This window comes from Anabas testudineus, chromosome 4 (genome assembly GCF_900324465.2).
Source record: "Anabas testudineus chromosome 4, fAnaTes1.2, whole genome shotgun sequence".
Classification (NCBI taxonomy): domain Eukaryota; kingdom Metazoa; phylum Chordata; class Actinopteri; order Anabantiformes; family Anabantidae; genus Anabas; species Anabas testudineus.
In genome coordinates, this window is record NC_046613.1 from 12471678 (window position 1) to 12491064 (window position 19387).

At 39.2% G+C, this 19387-nt stretch overlaps 1 protein-coding gene across 1 annotated transcript in view; it reads right to left on the bottom strand.

Moving 5' to 3' along the window:
• The window catches only part of faf1 (Fas (TNFRSF6) associated factor 1), a 57860-nt gene that overhangs the window by 7570 nt on the left and 30903 nt on the right, over window positions 1–19387 (bottom strand). Inside the window, exons 12-18 of the mRNA XM_026345702.1 lie at window positions 18978–19059; window positions 14136–14290; window positions 8638–8774; window positions 8449–8537; window positions 4685–4765; window positions 4197–4274; window positions 572–787 (exon numbers count right to left, since the gene is read on the bottom strand). Of these exons, the coding sequence (XP_026201487.1) occupies window positions 572–787; window positions 4197–4274; window positions 4685–4765; window positions 8449–8537; window positions 8638–8774; window positions 14136–14290; window positions 18978–19059 (838 nt within the window). The remainder of the gene's footprint in view (window positions 1–571; window positions 788–4196; window positions 4275–4684; window positions 4766–8448; window positions 8538–8637; window positions 8775–14135; window positions 14291–18977; window positions 19060–19387) is intronic.

Genomic DNA, 19387 nt, shown 5'->3' on the forward strand with positions numbered 1-19387 from the left:
TTCACAATGGACTGATACTAATTAATATTCACAGAATAATACGTGTGCGCAGGTGGAAGGATAAACAGGTGGCTTAACTTGCCCCATCACCGGTATGAGTAAACAAAGTCACTTACGCACCAGTGCTGCTGCTGCTGCAGCACACAAACAATGAAAACAATAATTATAAAAGCAAGAAAAAACTAAATCATCATCAATCAGCCACAAACAGATTATTTTAACTAATGTCCCTGCTGCTCTCCACTCACAGCTGTCGCCTGGGTTTTAGTCCAAACGGAAAAGCCAATTACAGCTGTGGATCTCTCCAGCAGAGATGTGAGCTGAGGCTGAGAACACTCCATAACCTGCTGCTACTCTTCTGTAGTAAGTAGTAGTATGAATTTAGTGCTTGTTTGTGTGGGCAGAGAGATGGTATTAAGTACAAACAACAGGATAATTCAACTTTCATCCTAGGTAGAAAAGTCTTTACCTCTCCACTTATGAGTTTAAAGGATGAAATGTGTTGGGCTTTAAAACTATTTTAGTCATGTGTGTTTATGTCTGTTTTATATGTGTAAGATATTCAACTCACAATTCTACGAGGGAAGGTGGTGAGGAGCTTGAACTCTTCAAAGGGGTATCCCTTAGAGGCCACAAAGTCAAAGAGGACCTGGAGCTTACAGCTGCCTAGGAAACGCCTTTCCAGAAACTCGCCACTTGGTGTTCGGATTCGCAGTTTGCTTATTTGCTCTCCTGACTCCTCATCGGGCTCTGGTGGTAGGGCCTGCTCCAGAGACAAGCGGATTGCCTGAAAGAAGTTGTGGGGAAAATAAAACAAGTATATTGTTTAAAACAGGATTTTGGAAACACTTGATCATCACTTAATAAATGGCAGAGGTAACAGAAATCTGGAGAAATCACACTGGATAAGTGTTAATGAGGTTGCAAATACAATCTGAGGACTCTTCCAAATCTTACAACACATGTTCTTTACTTTCCAAAATGATGCACACTGGACACTATTAACCAACCACATTTTAAGAAATCAAGAACAGTTTAACTGCATTTTTCTGTACAAAGCGCTTCACAAGGTTGACTCAAGGCAGGGATGTGATGGTGAGATGTAGCTGTCTACAGTATTTGCATCACAATGTTCTTATATGTTATTGAGCAGCATGAGTAATATTGTGACTTGTAGTGAATAAATACATTTAAGTGATGCTGTAAAATTACAGGTTTATAAAAAAAATATGTTGATATAATATATCGATATATTTTGTCTTTCGTATATATAAAAAATTAAAAAGGCTTGCTTGTTTGCACATTTAAAACATCACCGTAATATAAATTATAATAAAACTAAAATAAAACACTGTGAGAAAATCTATGAGTTAGTCAGACTTGACTCTAATAAAATTAGCCCCGTCTCTGTGATTACAGTAAATCTAAACCAAAGAGTCAATAGTAACACTGTCAGATATGAAGATGACGACACAATATGAAAGACAAGCCAAGAAGTTGCTCCCGGAGTCTGATTGCAGTGCTGTGACCTCACATTAATTAAAAGATCTTCTTGTCCTGAGAATGTTATTAAATTAGCTGTCCTGTGTCTCACCCTGTTCCCTAAAGCCTGGAGTAGCTCAGAACGTTGCCAAGTAGCATTTCAGTACATTATAAAATTATAAAGCGAACTGTATACCCCTGTGCCGTCTTACTGTTGTTCAGCCACGCTTTTAGGTCAATCTAATATTGAGCCTGCTGAATATCTCAATATCTACCACAGATAGTTTAAAGTCTTATAGTGATAAGTGCTGATAGATTTAATACCGTCCACACCACAGAGTGCAGGTGACTTATCAAGCACAAAGACAATCATCAACTGTCATTTCGCACAGCGAAGCTAATCAGCTCTCCTGTGTTCCAAAAACCGTGCTCCAGCCGCTCCCTTGAGTCTTCCCCTTCATTCTGCTCCTGCCCCTCACCTCTTCCACCTCCCCCATCTTGTTGTTCCTGTTTGGCCAGCCGGGGAGCATATGCTGTGACAACACGCCCTGGCTTTATTTACACACCATAATGCAATTATATTTCATAAGAGTGTACAACAGTAGCTCATTAGCAGCTTCTGGTGTTGGGTGGGCAGGGTAGGGCGCGTGCCGCTCCGCCATCGGCTCCCTCAGGTATAAGAGCTGATGCTGACTGAGTTAAAGGGGCCCCTAGGGACAAACTAACACACTCACACAAAAAACAGACGTGTATGTGTGTGTGTGTGTGTGTGTGTGTGTGTGTGCACACATGATGGTGGACATACAAACACAGACAGACAGTCAACCACAGACAGAAGCATAAAGCCTCCCACAAAAAAGAGGTAGCATCCATGACAAAACCACAGAACACGCGTCTGGTCGAGCCTCGGGCCCAGGATGCTTCACACCAATAATCAAAAGCATCTACCTGTCCATTTACTTGCCTCTCCAGGTCTGCTCAGCTAACCACACAAAGCAAACAGATGACGGGTGGAGGGGCGCATCTGACAGCCACACAACTGTATGCTAAGACCCCCTGAAGGAGGTAAACAGTAATGTCAACCCACACAAACATGCTACACAGCCCTCTCACCAGTTCCCATCTCATCTCTACTTCCCTCCTCATCTCCCTATTCTTTGCACAAAGTGAAATCATAGAGAAAGAATTCCCTCTCGCATTGTTCTCTCTCTGGTGGCAACTGATGTTTTTGTTCAGTCTTCAGGTTCTGTCACATAAAGAAATAGGTTATTGCTTCATAAGAAGAATTGAAAACTGGAAACAATAAAACAAAAAGAGTTCAAAGGTAGCTCCACTGTGGGCTCTGGATCTCGGCTTTAGAGTAAAGAGTCAGACAACATTGTGACCATTTGTCAGTGATGTGTATTTGACTGAAAAAAGAAAAGAAAAAAAAAAAAAGCTCTGCAGTCTGACCACAATAAGTCCTCATGAATGAAAATCCAGTTCTCTGTATTGTAAGGGATAATTCAGTAAAGAAGATATATTATCTAGTGTAAATTATGAAAGATTCAATTAGTAAAACATTTATAAAGTGATCATTACAGAATGAGAGTGAATACAATATTTCCCTTAATATGCTTTTCTGTCTGTCAATGTATCTGTGGACACAAGCTCATTAGTACAAATGAGGGTACTTCTCGGGTACATATGTGGATGTGTAGAAAGAAGTACACATAGGCTGTTGTACCCATGTCCCATTTCAGGTAACGGTTAACAAGAGTTTAAGAAACTCAAATTACCATTGTCAGCATCAAGCCGGTATTTCTGTATATCTAAATTGTATCAATACAACATGTAGTGCGTTAGGACACATGGTGAAGACACCATGGAAACCTTGAGCAGAGAAAATTGATATAAGTAGAAAACACAAGGTCATAGTGGCTATTGTTGTTTAAAATACACAAGCGTGCGTACAGTTTGGTAGGTGGACAACAGTGATATAATTAAGAAGGCCCAGCCTAGGGCTCCTTTGTTTTTCTCTGTTTAACCTAAGTGACAAATCACCTGAACGAACAGCGTCACCCAATACCTTTCAGTTCCCCGAGGCTCTGTGCTACTGAGTAAACAACAATCGACGAGGACTACACTATATTACTGTAGACTGTATTACAACATTGGTGCCATCTTTACAGACAATTATTGTTTTTTTTCCTGAATGCATGACAGTGTGAATGCATCTGTGTGTATTTGCCCCCTTTGACATACAACAATTGTTCTCAAGTGAATATGTATGTTTGCTTAGGTTGTGTGTTTGTGCACAAGCCTGTGTACATGAACTGCACTAGTCTTTTGTTCAGTTAGGTTTCAATACAAGGTTGTGTGCCTTACCAATGTAAAGCAGTTAAGCAGGACAATAACTGTGTGTATGTCAGGTGACATTTACAGGGATAGGCCTCACTGTAATTAGGATATTTTGTTCTTCTAGAATTGCTGTATGCCTGTTCACCCACACTAGACACGCTTCAATGACTAGCAGGCTTCAGCAAAACCACAAACTAATTGACTCATTTTTGTAACGTGAGAGCAAGACAGATAAGAAACGAGAGCGCAATGACACTCACTGGCAAAACATATCAATATTCAGCTTAGCAACATGTTTAAATTTTCATAATGTCAGTATGGTGTATTATGTATGTATGTATGTATTATAATTATACTAAGTTCATTCTTTTCACCTCCTTTTCCTCCTCCTGCTCCTTTCGCATCTGCTCCAGGCGAACCTGCTCAGCCTCTTCTCTTTCTTGGGCTTCTCTCTAAAAGAGAAAGTGAGATGTAACAGCCGAATCAAAATCATACACAGGTGACAGGCAACTTGCTACTCAATTTAATTAAAAATGCTAATGACAACGGCTGCAACTTAAAGTGAACTACTGTGTAATTTCTTACAAACTGATTTTCAGGTTGTCTCCATTTTGACTGTTTCAGGACAACTGTAACTTGAAGTTCACATGGGCTTTTTAAACAAATTGAATTATAATTTCTACTGGCACCCACTGGAATAAAACAAACAAAACAAAACAAAACAAAAAATAACATAACAAAACAAAACAAAAAAAAAGACAGAACAAAAAGCAACTAATTTGAAGCAGAGCGGAATTTTTAATTTTAAGATTAAATATGATAAACAATCAGATGGTGATACAAAAATGTAAAATCACAGTACCTTCTTACGGTCAGCCTCTAAAGATAGGCGGTAGGCCTCGTCCTGTTCTCTCTTCACCATCTCTCTTGCCTCACGCTCATCCTGGGTGGAGGAAGGGAGAAAAAAAAAGTGGGGCCCATTAACTAACAACATAATGAAAGAAACACAAGGACAAAACATCTAAGCTAAGGTGCCGAGTGTGGGAGCCAAGAAAAAAACAAGCAAAGAAAAATGCTGCATGTCAAGTGTGGTTACGTACAAACACCAGGTATGAAAGAGTAGCACCAGAGGGGAATTCATTGTGACTGGGTTGTCATTTGCCAGACCCTGTGCCTCTTTTATGTTTCCTCATCTCAGTTTCACCGTTCCTTTCTCTTTCATTCAATCTGCCTCTCTCTTCCTGTTTGTACAGAGGGAAGAGGACAGGCGGCCTTTCTCTTTTTACCTGCTGTGGGCTACAAAGTGTTTTATAAAGACTGGGACTAAATACGAGTGTCCATTGTGTTAACGGTGCGCTTCCATTAGTTTTCTATTTTCTGAAGGCCCATGCTGTGTGCCAGCCCGGATATGGCGAAGTAAGCTTATTGTGATGATCAGGAGACTACTGTGGAGCTAAGAAAAAAAGACAGTGTGTATTGTTGTATTCAGTCAGAAAATGCAAAGGATACATTTGTGCTTTTAGTTCACATAATAGATGCAGATTGAAAGGAAACTGTAAAAGAATGGTAGACAGGGACAAAAGCATCAAAAGTAGCTACTTTCAATAGACTGGCCATGAGTCACGCAAACAAGTCACACGGTGGTTAATGACTGATACTCAATTTGTACTGCTGCAAAATGTTTTCATCGGATTTGAATGGCCTACTGTGCACCAGGGGCATGTGTTAACCGACCATGTATTGGTCTTTGGAGTAAAAAAAAAAAAAAAAATCATACATCACATCTCTATTTAGTCTGCTGTTGAAGATTGCTAGACATCAGCGATAATAAACTCCTGTTTTAGTTGTGGGATGTCCGACTAATTAACGGTCACACATCTAATATCTATTTTAACCAGGTGTCTGAGAAATATCTTAACTGGGAGAACCTTTTACTTTGACTCAGTGTCTCTTCACAGAATTAAATGCGACTCTTCTTTCCTGTGGCTTTCACATGTTTGCCTGATGCTAGAATATGCATGTTTGCTGTCTATGACCAAAGTACTGGCCTCAAAGCTGTGTTGATTTTCATATATCCTAAAAACATCTTTATCCTAAAAACTGAGCATTGGCTGCTTTTAATGTAGTGGCTGTTCTTTGCATGAACTGCATGTGCAATGACCTGAAAAAGGCCTGTGTGGCTGATTAGTCAGTCAGTTAGTAACTACTAAGCTAAAACACAGACAACCCTAGGAATGACTGGCGAGTCTGTGAGGTTGGTTGAAGCCACAATACTGCTGTCCAGCTGTTCCATTTCCAGACAGACACAAAAGTCACTGTCAAAGAGGAATGTCTGAGTTGGGGAGTGTCAGTGTTTGTGTCTGAGTTTGCCTTTGGAGAGGCAAGGTAAAAAGGAAAAAAAAAAAACAGGAGGAAGAAAGAAGGAAGGGAGAGAAGCTCATTCGCCAACACCTGAGAGCTGCCACAGTCAAGATGAGCTTAGTGCAGTGCCAAAGTTGAATACACCCTGAAGATGGGATATGTTCTGTCAGATAAAGGATTTAATAAATTCAATCATTAGTCATTAACCATTACACAGAGCATTATGCTCTCATCATCACTTATACTCTCTACGCTGCCTTTTTGTGAGATTTTCTCAAATGATTTCCTTCTGGTAGACCACACCTGGGTAATTATCACACTTTCAGAACAGCTTTATTACAGTCTTACGAAGAGCAAATCTGACTTCTCACTTCTCTTACAGATGTCTAGCCACTTGTTGCAAAGGTTTTAAGAGAAGAAATGATGACACAGCAATAAAATATAATATTTCAGAGAGATGGATTAAAAAGGAAAAGACAGAGAAAGACTAATGCTTTCTAAAAACAAAAACAATCTAGTGTAAGAAAAGAAATACAAAACTTCAAGCTTGTGCTGATACATAAACCTACTCCAAAATAAACCTTCAATATTACATTATAAGGTCAATATACAATGCAACATAGTAAACCAAGTGAGTCTTTTTGTTGGACCACGGCTGGGTATTGAATGTCAATACTTTTTTGGTAGCTGTCGTATTAAGGTAGTGAAAGCTGCCATAACATGTCTGCTCATATTCAGGTCAATATTTAAACATAAATGCTGCATACTGCTTACAGTTTGATTTAGACAAAGTTGTGTTCAGCAGCTTTTGTTTAAACATAAAACTTGACTAGCTTATTTGTCAAAGAATTGGGGTTTGTAGAAAAAAAATGTTTTTTAAAGGAAATGAGTGTAAAAAAAAAGTATAATTTCCATGTGTACTGAAATGTATTATTGTTTCATGTCACTGTCATTTTAACTGATACTGAGCCTTAAACATGATCCTACAGTCAACGTCATGGGATCTGACACGTGTACATACTCTGAATACTTTGTGTCATTAATGATTATTTGAGGTGTGACAACAGTGGCAAATATAAAATGAAGCCAGAACACTAAAGTAAAAATACTAACACTGTGAGAATACCTATTACTCATTAGTCAGTAACCCACCTAAGGAAGCCTGATTGGGTGTGTAACAAAACTAATTCCTTAACCACAGTTCACATAACTAAGATACTATGACTCTCACATTAGCATTGTTGGAGAGGGTGTTTGGTTGACTGACTGTAAAGCTCCTAATACAGCATGACATCTGTCATCTAGAGATACAGTAGTCACTAAAAGTAGTCATAAGAGAGATTTTGCAGCTGGCACACCCCTAACACCAAAACATCACAAATCTAACTTTGCAACAATAAACTTCATATTACTTATTAAATTTAAAATAATTAAACCTGAGACCATAAGCTATTAAAATTGAAAGAGTAAAAAGAGGAAGACTTCAATACATGGCAGACTAAAAGCCTGTCTGGACACACAGTGTTTCATTCATTGTCTTGTTTGATGTCACTGAGTAAACATATGCGTAAGAGGGTCAAGTCAAAGTCTTTGGCAGTGAGAGGATCCCTCACATATACTGTCATACTGTCCCAGATTCCAGTCTATTACATGAAAGACCAACACAACTCAATCCTCATGCTTTGTATGCAGTGTATCTCTCAACTGTGTCTGTCTACTTTCTATGGGAGTGAAACAGGTAGTCAGCAAACACAGAGCAACACACTGGAGTGAACAGGAGAGCAGTCTGAGTCCTGTATCTTTTCGAAGACTGCAGTCTGTAAAAAACACTATCAAAGTAACTAGGAATTAGGTGATCACCAACACTGATAGCAGCAGTGCAAATAATAAGCAGTGGCAGTCAAAAAAAAAAAAAAAAGAAATGCATGTCTTATTTTCCCTGTACTTCTGGGAGCTGCTTAACTTTATCATTATACATTTTTCAACAGTGTCAACCTTTTAAATTTTAGGATTAGGTAAGAAACTCTTCTTTTAATTTCACTGTAACAACAATCAAACACTTAATACATGATGTATGATTATTAAAGTTTACTTTTAATAAACTGACTGCATGTGTCAACTGTGACTGTCCTATAGCATGTGTATATACTGTATCAACATTACCTCTCTCTGTCATTAAAGTACCTGTTATAATATGAAATCCCTACATCTTTACTTTGGCGTTTCACTGCTGTCACAGGCTTCTTCATAATACAGTTTGTTTACCTCATCTTTGATGTCCTCTTGTTGTTGTGCTGTGAAGATCTCCATTGCCCCCATTAACCTCATCATGAGCTCGTCCACTGTTGTATTGCCTAAAGATAAACAGAAATTAATCATAATCTTTGCATTGTGATTTAATATTTTTTTTATTATTTACAGACAAATGTATACCATCAATAAAGTAGAAATTACCTTGAATAACATTTAGAACTTCATTGGATGTACGTTTGCCCATGACTACAAGAAGCAGGGGGAACTGGTCTGTTTTGTATGTCCGTATAGTCTGTGTCACCACACTGCCAAAGTGCCTTGTACACATGGTGAGTAGTCTGGAAGACAAACAAATAAATCCAGTCAAAATGTATTTTTTATTCTATTTAATTCACTTGATATTTTTTCTTGGAAGTAAACATCTTTCAGATCCTAAAAAAAAAAAAACAACAACAAAAAAAAAAGACATAACACACACACACCATAAAGTGTGAACATACAACATATTGCCAATTTATGGAAATAGAGGTGTATATTCCAGCTTTATAGACTGCAGCATTAAAGAGAAATACACACAACTCGTGGCATTAAGGACTTAAAAACCAATTCTGCATTTTCTTATTCCATCAGACTGACATGCTATCTCAATTGGAACGGTAGATGAATTAGTATTCCTCACCAGACACCCAAAATTGATAGGGCAAGAGAGGATTTCTTATTCCATTACAAAGACAGAACTTTAAATTAACATTTCAGAGAGGGAAAAGGGTAGCAGGCAGCCGGGGCCCTGGCAAGCTCCCTGTAAATGTCATAATATTAATGAATTGCTATAGACTGAATGTAAATATAGATTAGCTTTTTCTCCCGCCTTTTAATAAGATCTACTTTAATAACTGGCTGGTAAAATAGAGAAGTTATGGAATGCATGGAGGGACAGTGGGTCAGAGGAAGAAGACAGATGGAAGGGATGCTGTCTGAGAGGGGGTGTAACTCATTAAAATATAAAGCTAAAGCTTTGGGAGTCACTTCTAGACTTTTCTAACTGTAAAAGAGTTGAGGTTAGATTATTATGGTACTTTAAAAGTAAAATTCATACTATTGCATGCTAGGAATTTGGATAGTAAATTGAAAATCTGTGGTTCAAGTATAACAACCGCACTAGAACACTTAGGATTCAATCGAAATAGGATTCAAACAACTTTTCCAAATGTTGAACTCTGAATGACCCCCACCTTGCAATGAAGAAGTTGGGTACCCTAAATCCTATTGATCATTTTGTCTTGATATTTGTCCCTGTTCAGACCACGACCAAGCCCAGAAGGAAACTCTAACCTGTAATGAAAGGCCAGGGAACAATGGACACTAATTTGAAGGGTAACCCAATCTTAAATCTCCCTTTAAGCACTGGCCAACCTGCTTTGGTTTTCATCTTAAAACTAAGGAAGTCAGTACACCACAGTACAAATCATCATCCCAACATTAAAAACTACTCAATCAGTCTAGAACTACTACCACTTAAATCCACTGTTACTCTGAATGTGAGAGATGTTGCAATCAGGATATGAAACACTTATGAATCCACCTATAGAACAAGTCTGAACACAACGCTGAGGCCAGGAGGAAGTCAAGCAACTCCAGGAGCTGAGGTGAACAGTTCAGCACAGTCTTATCCAGCCATAACATAATATGGCAAGGAATGTAGCCTAGTCCATACCAGACCCATGGTCTTTAAAAACCTTCAGGGGTAACTAAATGTAGAGGAAACACCTGCATGGAACTTGCAACTAATATGAATTAAAGACTCTGCTTCGGTGGTTAATGTGATCGACAGCTTCTAATTTGTCACTAATCTCATCTCCACCTCTCACTGCACATGCAGACAGATAAAATAGTTAATGTTTCCCTGAACTGTCATGTCACATTTTTTCACACCAAGGTGGTGCATGAAGATGTCTGTTTAGATCTGACAGTTGCTTCAGTGAGCAGCTGATGAGCACAGCTAGTACAGTAGCACCGCAGGGAATATTTTTACCTGCCACCTGTATGGGAGAGTATGTATTTATGGGAACCGGATGCCCTGATAGCTCACAGTGTCATACACACTATGTTTCAAAGTGAACATGGACATGTTTAGATTTGAAAAGGACATTTTGTCTTACCTCTAAACTAGTTATGATTTCAGGTAGGAGGATGTCAAGAAGTGAAGTCAAGTGTACACAACAGTTGCATGTTGGTTTGTTCGTGCTCTTTGTGGTTTACACCTACACCCTCATTTGGAATAACATAAATACCTGTGGTGCACGGCTGCTGTATAGGTGTTTAAATCAGTTCTAGGCCCTTCTATACCACTGTCTGCCTGTAAATGTATACAAAAGTCTTAGTATGAAAATAAAATCACTTTACTTTTTTTAAGTGCTTGTTAAGATGGAATAAAATGTGTAATAGACTTGAGAAAGCATGACACACAATGAAAATGATCTGCCTTCAGAACGTTTACTTTCTGATAGTTTCAATATTTGCCATGTGCAATGACAGTACAGCAATGGTATGATATATCAGATTCATTTCCCATGGGTATAATTACACTGGCAACCAATCAGCGGAAGTGCATTTATGCATAATTAATCATTTAACTGGGAAGCCTGTGAGAATACAGAGAGCAAAATAACAGGCGCATTCCAGTATCAGCAGGTTCATCAAACACACACACACACACACACACGCGATACCTTTCTAACAGCCTGTGTTATTGATGCCAATCACCAGTCACTTTGGATCAACCAAAGAGCGTGAGAATGCAGAGAAGCTGGGTATGTGTGAGTGTGCAAATGTGCATGCATGTGTTAGCAGCAAAGCTGTGACTAGCTGTGTATGATGAAAAGCTCCAGATGTTGCCTGCCTTTTAATGTGCAATAAAAAGGCTCAGCTGGGGCAAAAAGCAAAGGAGGCCAATGAGAAAGAAAGGGGAGTGGAATGAAGGAAGGAGGGAATTCCTTAAAAGAAATAATGGAGGGGTGAGGTCAGGGTGTGAGTCTTTCTTAAATGGCTGCTACCAGAGGGCAGGCTTAACTCTGGAGGTTCTGGGGAGAAGGAGAGAGTTAAGGTAGCAGGATAAAGAGAATACAAATAAAGAGAGATGGGAAGATCAGGAAAGGGATGAGACAAAAAGATGTAGCAGAAAGATGAGACGAAGAAGGAGAAAACTCAGGTTTTGACCTGGGAACGATGGTAACAACCCTCGGCAGGTCTCCCTTTACCTCCACCTCTCCACTTACCCTGCAGGGGATCTAGTCACCTGTCACACAATGCAGACTGGAACTATTTTTAGTATTGCCTAATTTCATCTACAAATGCACTAACCAGTCACAATATCCATTCTAGTAATAAGACCGGTGAAAATTAAAATGGCTGTTGTGAAGCCCTGTCAATTACTAATACTGGAGCTACATTAGGACTTTCGAGCCTAAATAGAGATATAGAGATGTTTGGACCCCAAGGGAGTCTTTCATCTTCCACTGACCCTCTATTCAGACAGCTTAGTCAAGATTGCCCAATCAGGGGCCTCACCGTGCAAACACAACGCCTTTTGTTAGCATGCAACCTCCAAGCTTCAAAAAGAGAAAGAAGAGAAGAGAGTATGAGAAGACAGAGATACAGGGTGTGAGCAATGGAGTGAAAGCTGAATGCCAACAATTAAGTACATGTCCACACTAATGCAAATAGATTTAAAAACACTGTTTACTGTATGTGTCAAGCAGGATTCAGTTCACACTAGCAATTTTAGCTTTTTATAAAAGATTCCTAACACTGAAATGGCAAAATAAAGATTACACTCTTGCATCTGAAAATTGCTGACTTTTAAAAGTCTAGAATCAAAGCTGCTGGACAGGACAGACACTAAAGAAAACTAATATTATTCTCTAAAGAGAACTATTAAAAACAATGGCACTGAAACAAGACACTAAAATGTAGCAGACAACCTCCTTAAGTGTTTCAGGCAGTTTGCAGATCCATCTGCGCACAATTGTGCTGATCTCTTTCAAGAATCCATTTAATATTCTCTTTATTAGATACACCTCAGTATTGATGTAAACAGTCTTCTCCTCCAGACAGTAAGTCACATATAAATAAAACATTAGGATTAAGTATGCAGTCAAGGCTTATAGGTTCAGTTATTGCACTATCAAACTTTACAGCTGCTAAAAGGCAAAAGTAAACAAAGTGATATGTGGTGACATCTGATAGGACCAGGAAAATTATTAAGTGTTTAAATATTTAAAAAAAAAAGCATTATTACAAGACTCAGAGACCAGAGATTACCATTAGACTCAACTGTAGTTTGAGTTGTATGGTCTTCATTTACACAATTGAATTTCCAAAATTAAGATGCTGAAAATGTAAATAAATAAAAACAGAAGACAATAATGTTTAAAATCAATATTTGATTGTAAATAGTACAAAGGCAACATATTAAATGTACAACTGTTGTACGCCTAATAAAGACAGATGGAACATGTCTCAACTAATTAGGTTCACCGCCAACAGGTCCGTATCACGACTGGGTATTAAAAAAAAACATTGCACAGAGAGAGAGAGTGAAATAACTCAGAAATATCCCCATTGTCAGTGAACATGTTTCATTGCTGCATCCACAAATGGTAAGTGGAAAACTGTCTGGTCTATGAGTCAAAATTTTAAATTAGTTTTGGAATTCATTGACACCACATCCTGAAGACGAAATGAGAGGGACCCAGCAGACGGTTCAGCATGGGTATATAGCCCTTATACACACATTTCTATACCTCCATGCATCTCATATCAGTGCGTGACGGTATCATTAATACTGTATGGTGTATACAGGTTGTGGAGAAACTTATGCTGCCATCCAGAAGTTGAATTTCTCAGGAAAAGCCTTGCTTGTTTCAGCAGAACAATAGCCAACCTTGTTGCTAAACTGGCCTGCCTGCAGTCCAGCTATGTCACCCATTGAAAACATTTGGCATGTCATCAAGTGAAAAATGCGATAAAGGAGACCCCAAACTGTTGAACAGCTGAAATCCTATATTAAGTTAGAGCAGAGAAAAATCTTCACTTAAAACTAAAACTACAGGTCTCCTCAGTTGCCAAAAACTTCAGATAGTTGCTAAAAGAAGAGGTGATTCAACACACTGGTAAACATGACTCATTTTGAAGCATGTGGCAACATCTGATATGTTGTTTTTGTACTGCTTTTAGTAGTTTCAAGCATTGCCTTCTATTCTTATTTACATTTTACTTTTACTATTGTTGATATTTAATTTCAACCCTTTTAAAAATTCTAACCTAAAATCTTTCACTAATAAAAATGTTTCACTGCAGCTTAAAATGGTAGTTAGTGTTTGTTTTGACAGTGAAACAGGAAAACATACCTGGTGATACAAAGGCAGGAGCTGACACAAAAATTCTATTCTATAATGCAATCCAATATGAGAGTACCATCAAATTACAACCATGACATAGTAGTTCAAGGCAGGGGTATCTTTACTGTGTGCAGGCCACACAAGTTTACTAATTAACATGAAAATAGTCAAAGTTCAACCTTTATGTATACACATGGGAATGTAATTGAGATCCAACTTGTTTAGGGTTAATATTAATTTTTACTGTTATTAGTTTTACGTAACAATTGAAGCACACAGCCGTCTGGCTTATTCTGGTACCTGGCTTTGTTAGCTTCTTTGGTGACGTCCCAGGCCCATGTGATGAAGTTCTGGCTCAGGTAGGAGACAATGGAATCAGCACACATCATTTGGGAGCAGAAGACGTTGCTGAGGACACTGTCATCATTGTGGAGGTAGATGGCCAGCAGCTTTCTCTGTGGTGGAGAAAAAAAACGAAAAGAGGAAAATGGAGTTAGAGGTAGTTAGAGAACTGATTCCCTCGAGATTGTTGTCCAACTGAAATAAAACAACAATTGTAACTTTTTTTTTTTGTTGTTGGTGGTGGTGGTGACCTAATGGTAAAAATTTAATTCTAATGCTCTGTGAGACTTTTCAGACATGCGTGGTTGCCTCATTTTCACCATAAGACAACATGAGACACCACTGGGCGCAGACTCAGCATGACTTCTACAGACCTTAGCAAGACCACAACTGGAGAAAAAAAAGCAAATACCACACAAAATCAAATGGAGAGCGGTGTAAATAGACCTTCTCTTGAAGGCGATGAAGATATGGAGAAAACAAAACAGACAAATCACTTTATTTATTTTACACCAAATGCCAGCAGCCTGTTCAGGTTAGTAGCGGCAGGGCCAGACAATATTGACGAAGCTCCAAATCCAAGGATATTGACACCATCATATAAGCCTGGCAGATTCTCCCTACTGACAATCTAATTAAAAAACAAACACACCCACAAACATAAAAGGTTCCAGGGTACAATGTTGGAAATAATGCTCTCTAAATTACATGTCACTTCTCTTGCTATAAAAGGACAAATAAGAAAAACTCTCTCAGTCTACTTAGTTCATTTTTAGCCACAGCTGCAAGGGGGGAGGGTCAAGGGGTCTTTTTCTCAGGAGCAGTAATCTAGGCTACGTACGCCAAAAAGCAAAAAATCTACGCAGGGTGTAAAATGTGAAGGGAAGTGAAAGACAAAGTTGTGCTATACTGTGGCCTGTGTAGAATAGGAATGGGAGAGCACCGCTGTGTTTGCTCAACGATTAGTGCTTTAGAATAATCTCCAGGGCTCCTAGAGAGAAGGAGCTGGGGACTCATTCATCGGGCCAATTCAACGGCCTGAAAAGATTAAACACTCATGCTGAGAAGACAAGCAAATTCAGTCTTGAGAGAGGAATGAGTGTGAGGGGAGGGAGAGTTTTACAACATGAAAAAAAATAAATAAATAAAAATCTGATACACGCTCAAACACTGACGTCCCAACACACATGCACAGATGCACATACTTAACTGTGTGGTACCCACAAGTTAAGAAGGACTCACACTCATCCACATGCATGCTCAATTAGAGCAAATGTAAAGGCTAATCAAAGTGTGCATTTTGGCAAACTGAACTCCTTCATCTTAGTTAAACTGTCCATACCCCTCTGTTCCCTCTCCGCTTTCAAGTCAGATCTTTTGTACTGCCTGTCTTAGCAGGGAGGAGTAAATCCCTTAGTTCAGCTAAATTACTAGGTCCAACCTGAGCTAGATAGTGACCCCATAGCCTTTCCTCACACCTGTTCACCTACATCTAAGCATGCTTTGTGTGTGTGTGAGCGAGAATAAAGATTGCACACAGCAGAACACAGAACTATAAAATTAAGAGATGAAGCACGAACATGAAACAAGAACATGATTCTTAGATATGTTTTAAGGCACACCGGACGAGAGACTAATTTATGTATCATCTTTTATTTGACATTATTTGTTATTATTGTCCAACAATTAGGAAGCCTGTCTTTCTTCACTTTTGCTTCAACTATCCAACAACAGGAATTTGAAATCATGGTAAAAATGCGACACTGTCATCCTTGTAAAGGGAACTCTATAAGGGTAAGAGGTTTTCTTCTCCTTACAGATAGCCATAAGTTTAAAAAGGATTTATTTTTAGTGGATGATAGCTGTGGCTTTTAATCATATGTATGTTATATTTAACAAAGCCAGAGGGTGCCGCTATATAAGCTACACAAAAACAACTCAGCAAGGTAAAGAGTGAGGGATGGACAGAGGTCCAGATAATGATTGCTCTACAGATGGCAGGCTCAGTCTGGAAAAGCAAACACTTCAAAATGAAGAGCTCAAATGACCAATCTAATGACCTCGCACACACAGTGGGAAAACACATTTGGATCGATGACTAACCACAGAGGAGGTTCACCAGACGATGCTGAAAATACATTAACTTTTAACCACAGAAACAGCACCGACACTTTTGACTCTTTCTAAAGTGTGATTCATCAACTAGTCAGCTAATATATTAGGCCATTTATTAATGCACAGCAGCATTAATTTCAGGTGCAGTCAGCAACTCATGAATGTGATGCTTGTGATTTACAGCCCCACGTGTGAGCATGTGCCACCCTGATTCACCAATGCTCTTGACTCCACAAGGCTATTGCCGGGTTTTAAAGCAGATACTTGGCAGTGATAAATCCATGAACTCCCCTCTCCAGCAAGGCTATGAATTTTTATGTGTCTTTGTGTGTGGCAGGCAAAAGAGAGGAGTAGAGAGCGGAGGAGAGTGGGGTTAGAGTGATTAACCACTGCGTTGATGGGGATTTAGTGAGGATCGTGGTTAGTGATGGGTGGCCTATCTCTCTGTGCGCTCTGACTAACCACTGATCCCCAAGAGGGTTCAGCTCAGCTCAGCTGAGCTCTGCAGCCCAAAGCATTTTCATTAAGGATGGATTGAGTCTATCTCAACAGTCCCCCAACACACACCTTCAGAAACACTTCATCAAATGTAGTGTTTTGCTTAGTGATTAGCCTCTCCCAGGCTTTGAGAGAGTGAGACTGATTCCTCTGTTTATAAACCCACCGAGTAGTCCCCTTCAGTCAAATCTGCCCTATTCCAACATCCCCTTAATGAAGTAGGCTTTTTCTATGACGAGGACACAAAAACTAGATTCTTTTTCAAATGGAAGCAAAGAGCAAAGGATGGGATGGCAGTATATATTGAAGAAAGTACGGTGTAATCATGCACATATGCTACTGTGTAATGAAACCCTCAAAAGAAATATGTTTTGGCCTGTCATCTAAGATGCTTGTGACAAAACAGGACAAACACAGAACAGATCAAATAGCTTCTGTTTTCATGCAAAATACTTGCACATATCCAGCTTCCCTAAAGCCATTCTAACCACGGCACAGTTGGCGGGCTAAATGAAGCTCACCCAGAATAAAACAAAATACAGTGAAAATGAACACTATTTCGCCCCTGCACTGTGTACAGCACAGTGGTACAATACAGAGTGTGTGAACACCAGGGAGACATTGGCCATGTTGTGCTGGCTTAGGAGAGGAGATCAGCTGGGAAGCAGGCGATATGCCAAGCTTCTCTTTAGTGTGTTTCCATCTCTGTTTATTTCACACTCTCTAAATCCCTTACTCTTATCCCATAAACTCACACCCTCTTATTTCTTCCTTTCTTCCCACTCAGCCTTCTCTGAATTTCTGTTTTTGCACCTTCATCTCAAACCATGTTATGTGCATTTTGCCCCTACTATCATCTATTGCACCCTCTCTCCCTCACTGTGTGCCTGGTGATCTGAACCCCCCTAACATCTTGCTGTGTCCTCACAGTCTAATAAGACTGTAATCCACACAAGCTGTCAGTTGATACAAGCATCCTTAAAAGGACAAAAGCCGAAAAACAAGGGGAAAAGTGGACAGCTAAAAATAAAGCCTCAGCTGTCAGGGTGAAAATTTGATGAGGGTTTTGATTAAATGATCTCAATGTGGCTATAAAGCCTTCTTCATACAGCAAGAGGCAGGGGGTAGACAAACAGTAGTAAACACTGTATGAAAACGGACTTTGAATTCAATAAATCATCAGTGCCAATACACTACAACCAACGTTGAAGTTGACGAAGATCATTAAAGGCTGCACAAGAAGTAGCAGTTTTATGTATAGAGTTAATGTCAAACATAAGCCTGCTGGTTAGATTGATTTCAATTTGTCCCCTTGATATTATGAAATTTTGAGGTTTTCACGAGTTTGGCAGAGATTATTTGGCATCTATGGAGTTCTGTGACTCACAGTGTAATCAAATTGCTCATTGCCAGACTTCTGTTATAAACATTGCTGATTTGCATTCTAATATATTTTGCATTTTTACTAGTGTTTCATTAACTTATTTGAGGATAATGTTTTTTCTCTTGGAATGACTATTGTTTGTCTGCTCCCTATACATGTTGAGGAGCTTGTGTATCTCTACATAATACGACTGCACTGAGGCCAACAAACGCTCTGTGTCAATAAATACTGCTTCTCATGGGACAGCAGTAGGGCCAATGCTGAAAAAATAAATGTTAAAAGGGATAAAAAGAAAAAAAAAAGTTTAATCTGACTTAAGACTGCAACAAGATACATCAGAAACATAACTGCAGTGGACAGTCAAGAATTACATTAATTAGCTCCTTTTAGAAAAGAAACCAAGGTCCAACAACAAGACTTATTATTAACTAGACGTGTGCATGGATAAGAACAGGGTACTGTATTGTTTAGGTGTAGATAGAAACTGACGCTTGTGCTTCAAATTCCCACAAGCTAAAGACAGAGAACACATGAGAAATGCAGTATCTCCCCTGACAGATAAAGAATGAGTAATATCTGCTCACTCTGTGTTCTTTGCACATGTTGTCCTAAGCAAAGAAAACTGCTCAAAAAAGCAGTGACTGGACTTTGTAAAGAAAGAAAATCATCTGGGCTTAAGAGAAGTCATCACTGATGCAAAATGGACAAAGAATCAAACCAATTTAGATTTTATTTACAGTATACAACCCAATTTCTCAAATCACAAATTTGACTCAAGGGGAACAGTCCAATAGCTTACTTACATCTCTGGCTTTGCCATAGAAGGCCTCTTGAGATGCTGCTTCCAAAGACCCAATGAAGAACATTGGATGGGTCTCTCCATACCTTCAGGACACACACACACACACACACACACACACACACACAAAATGCAAACAGCATATAAACACACTATTAAATGCCAGTCTTTTATGAATTCTCAGTCCATTGAATCAATAAGGTTGCTTTCACACCTACAGGATTTAGTTCGATTAAATCGGACTCAAGTTTGTTTTCCCTCTTAGTGCGGTTCGTTTTGTCCGGTGTGAACACGGTAATCGCACTCGAGTTCGCACCAAAACAACCGCACCGAGACCCCCAAAACGAGGTGGTCTCGATCCGCATCATCTAGCGAACTCTGGTGCGGTCCTCCTGGTGAGAACGCGTACCGAAC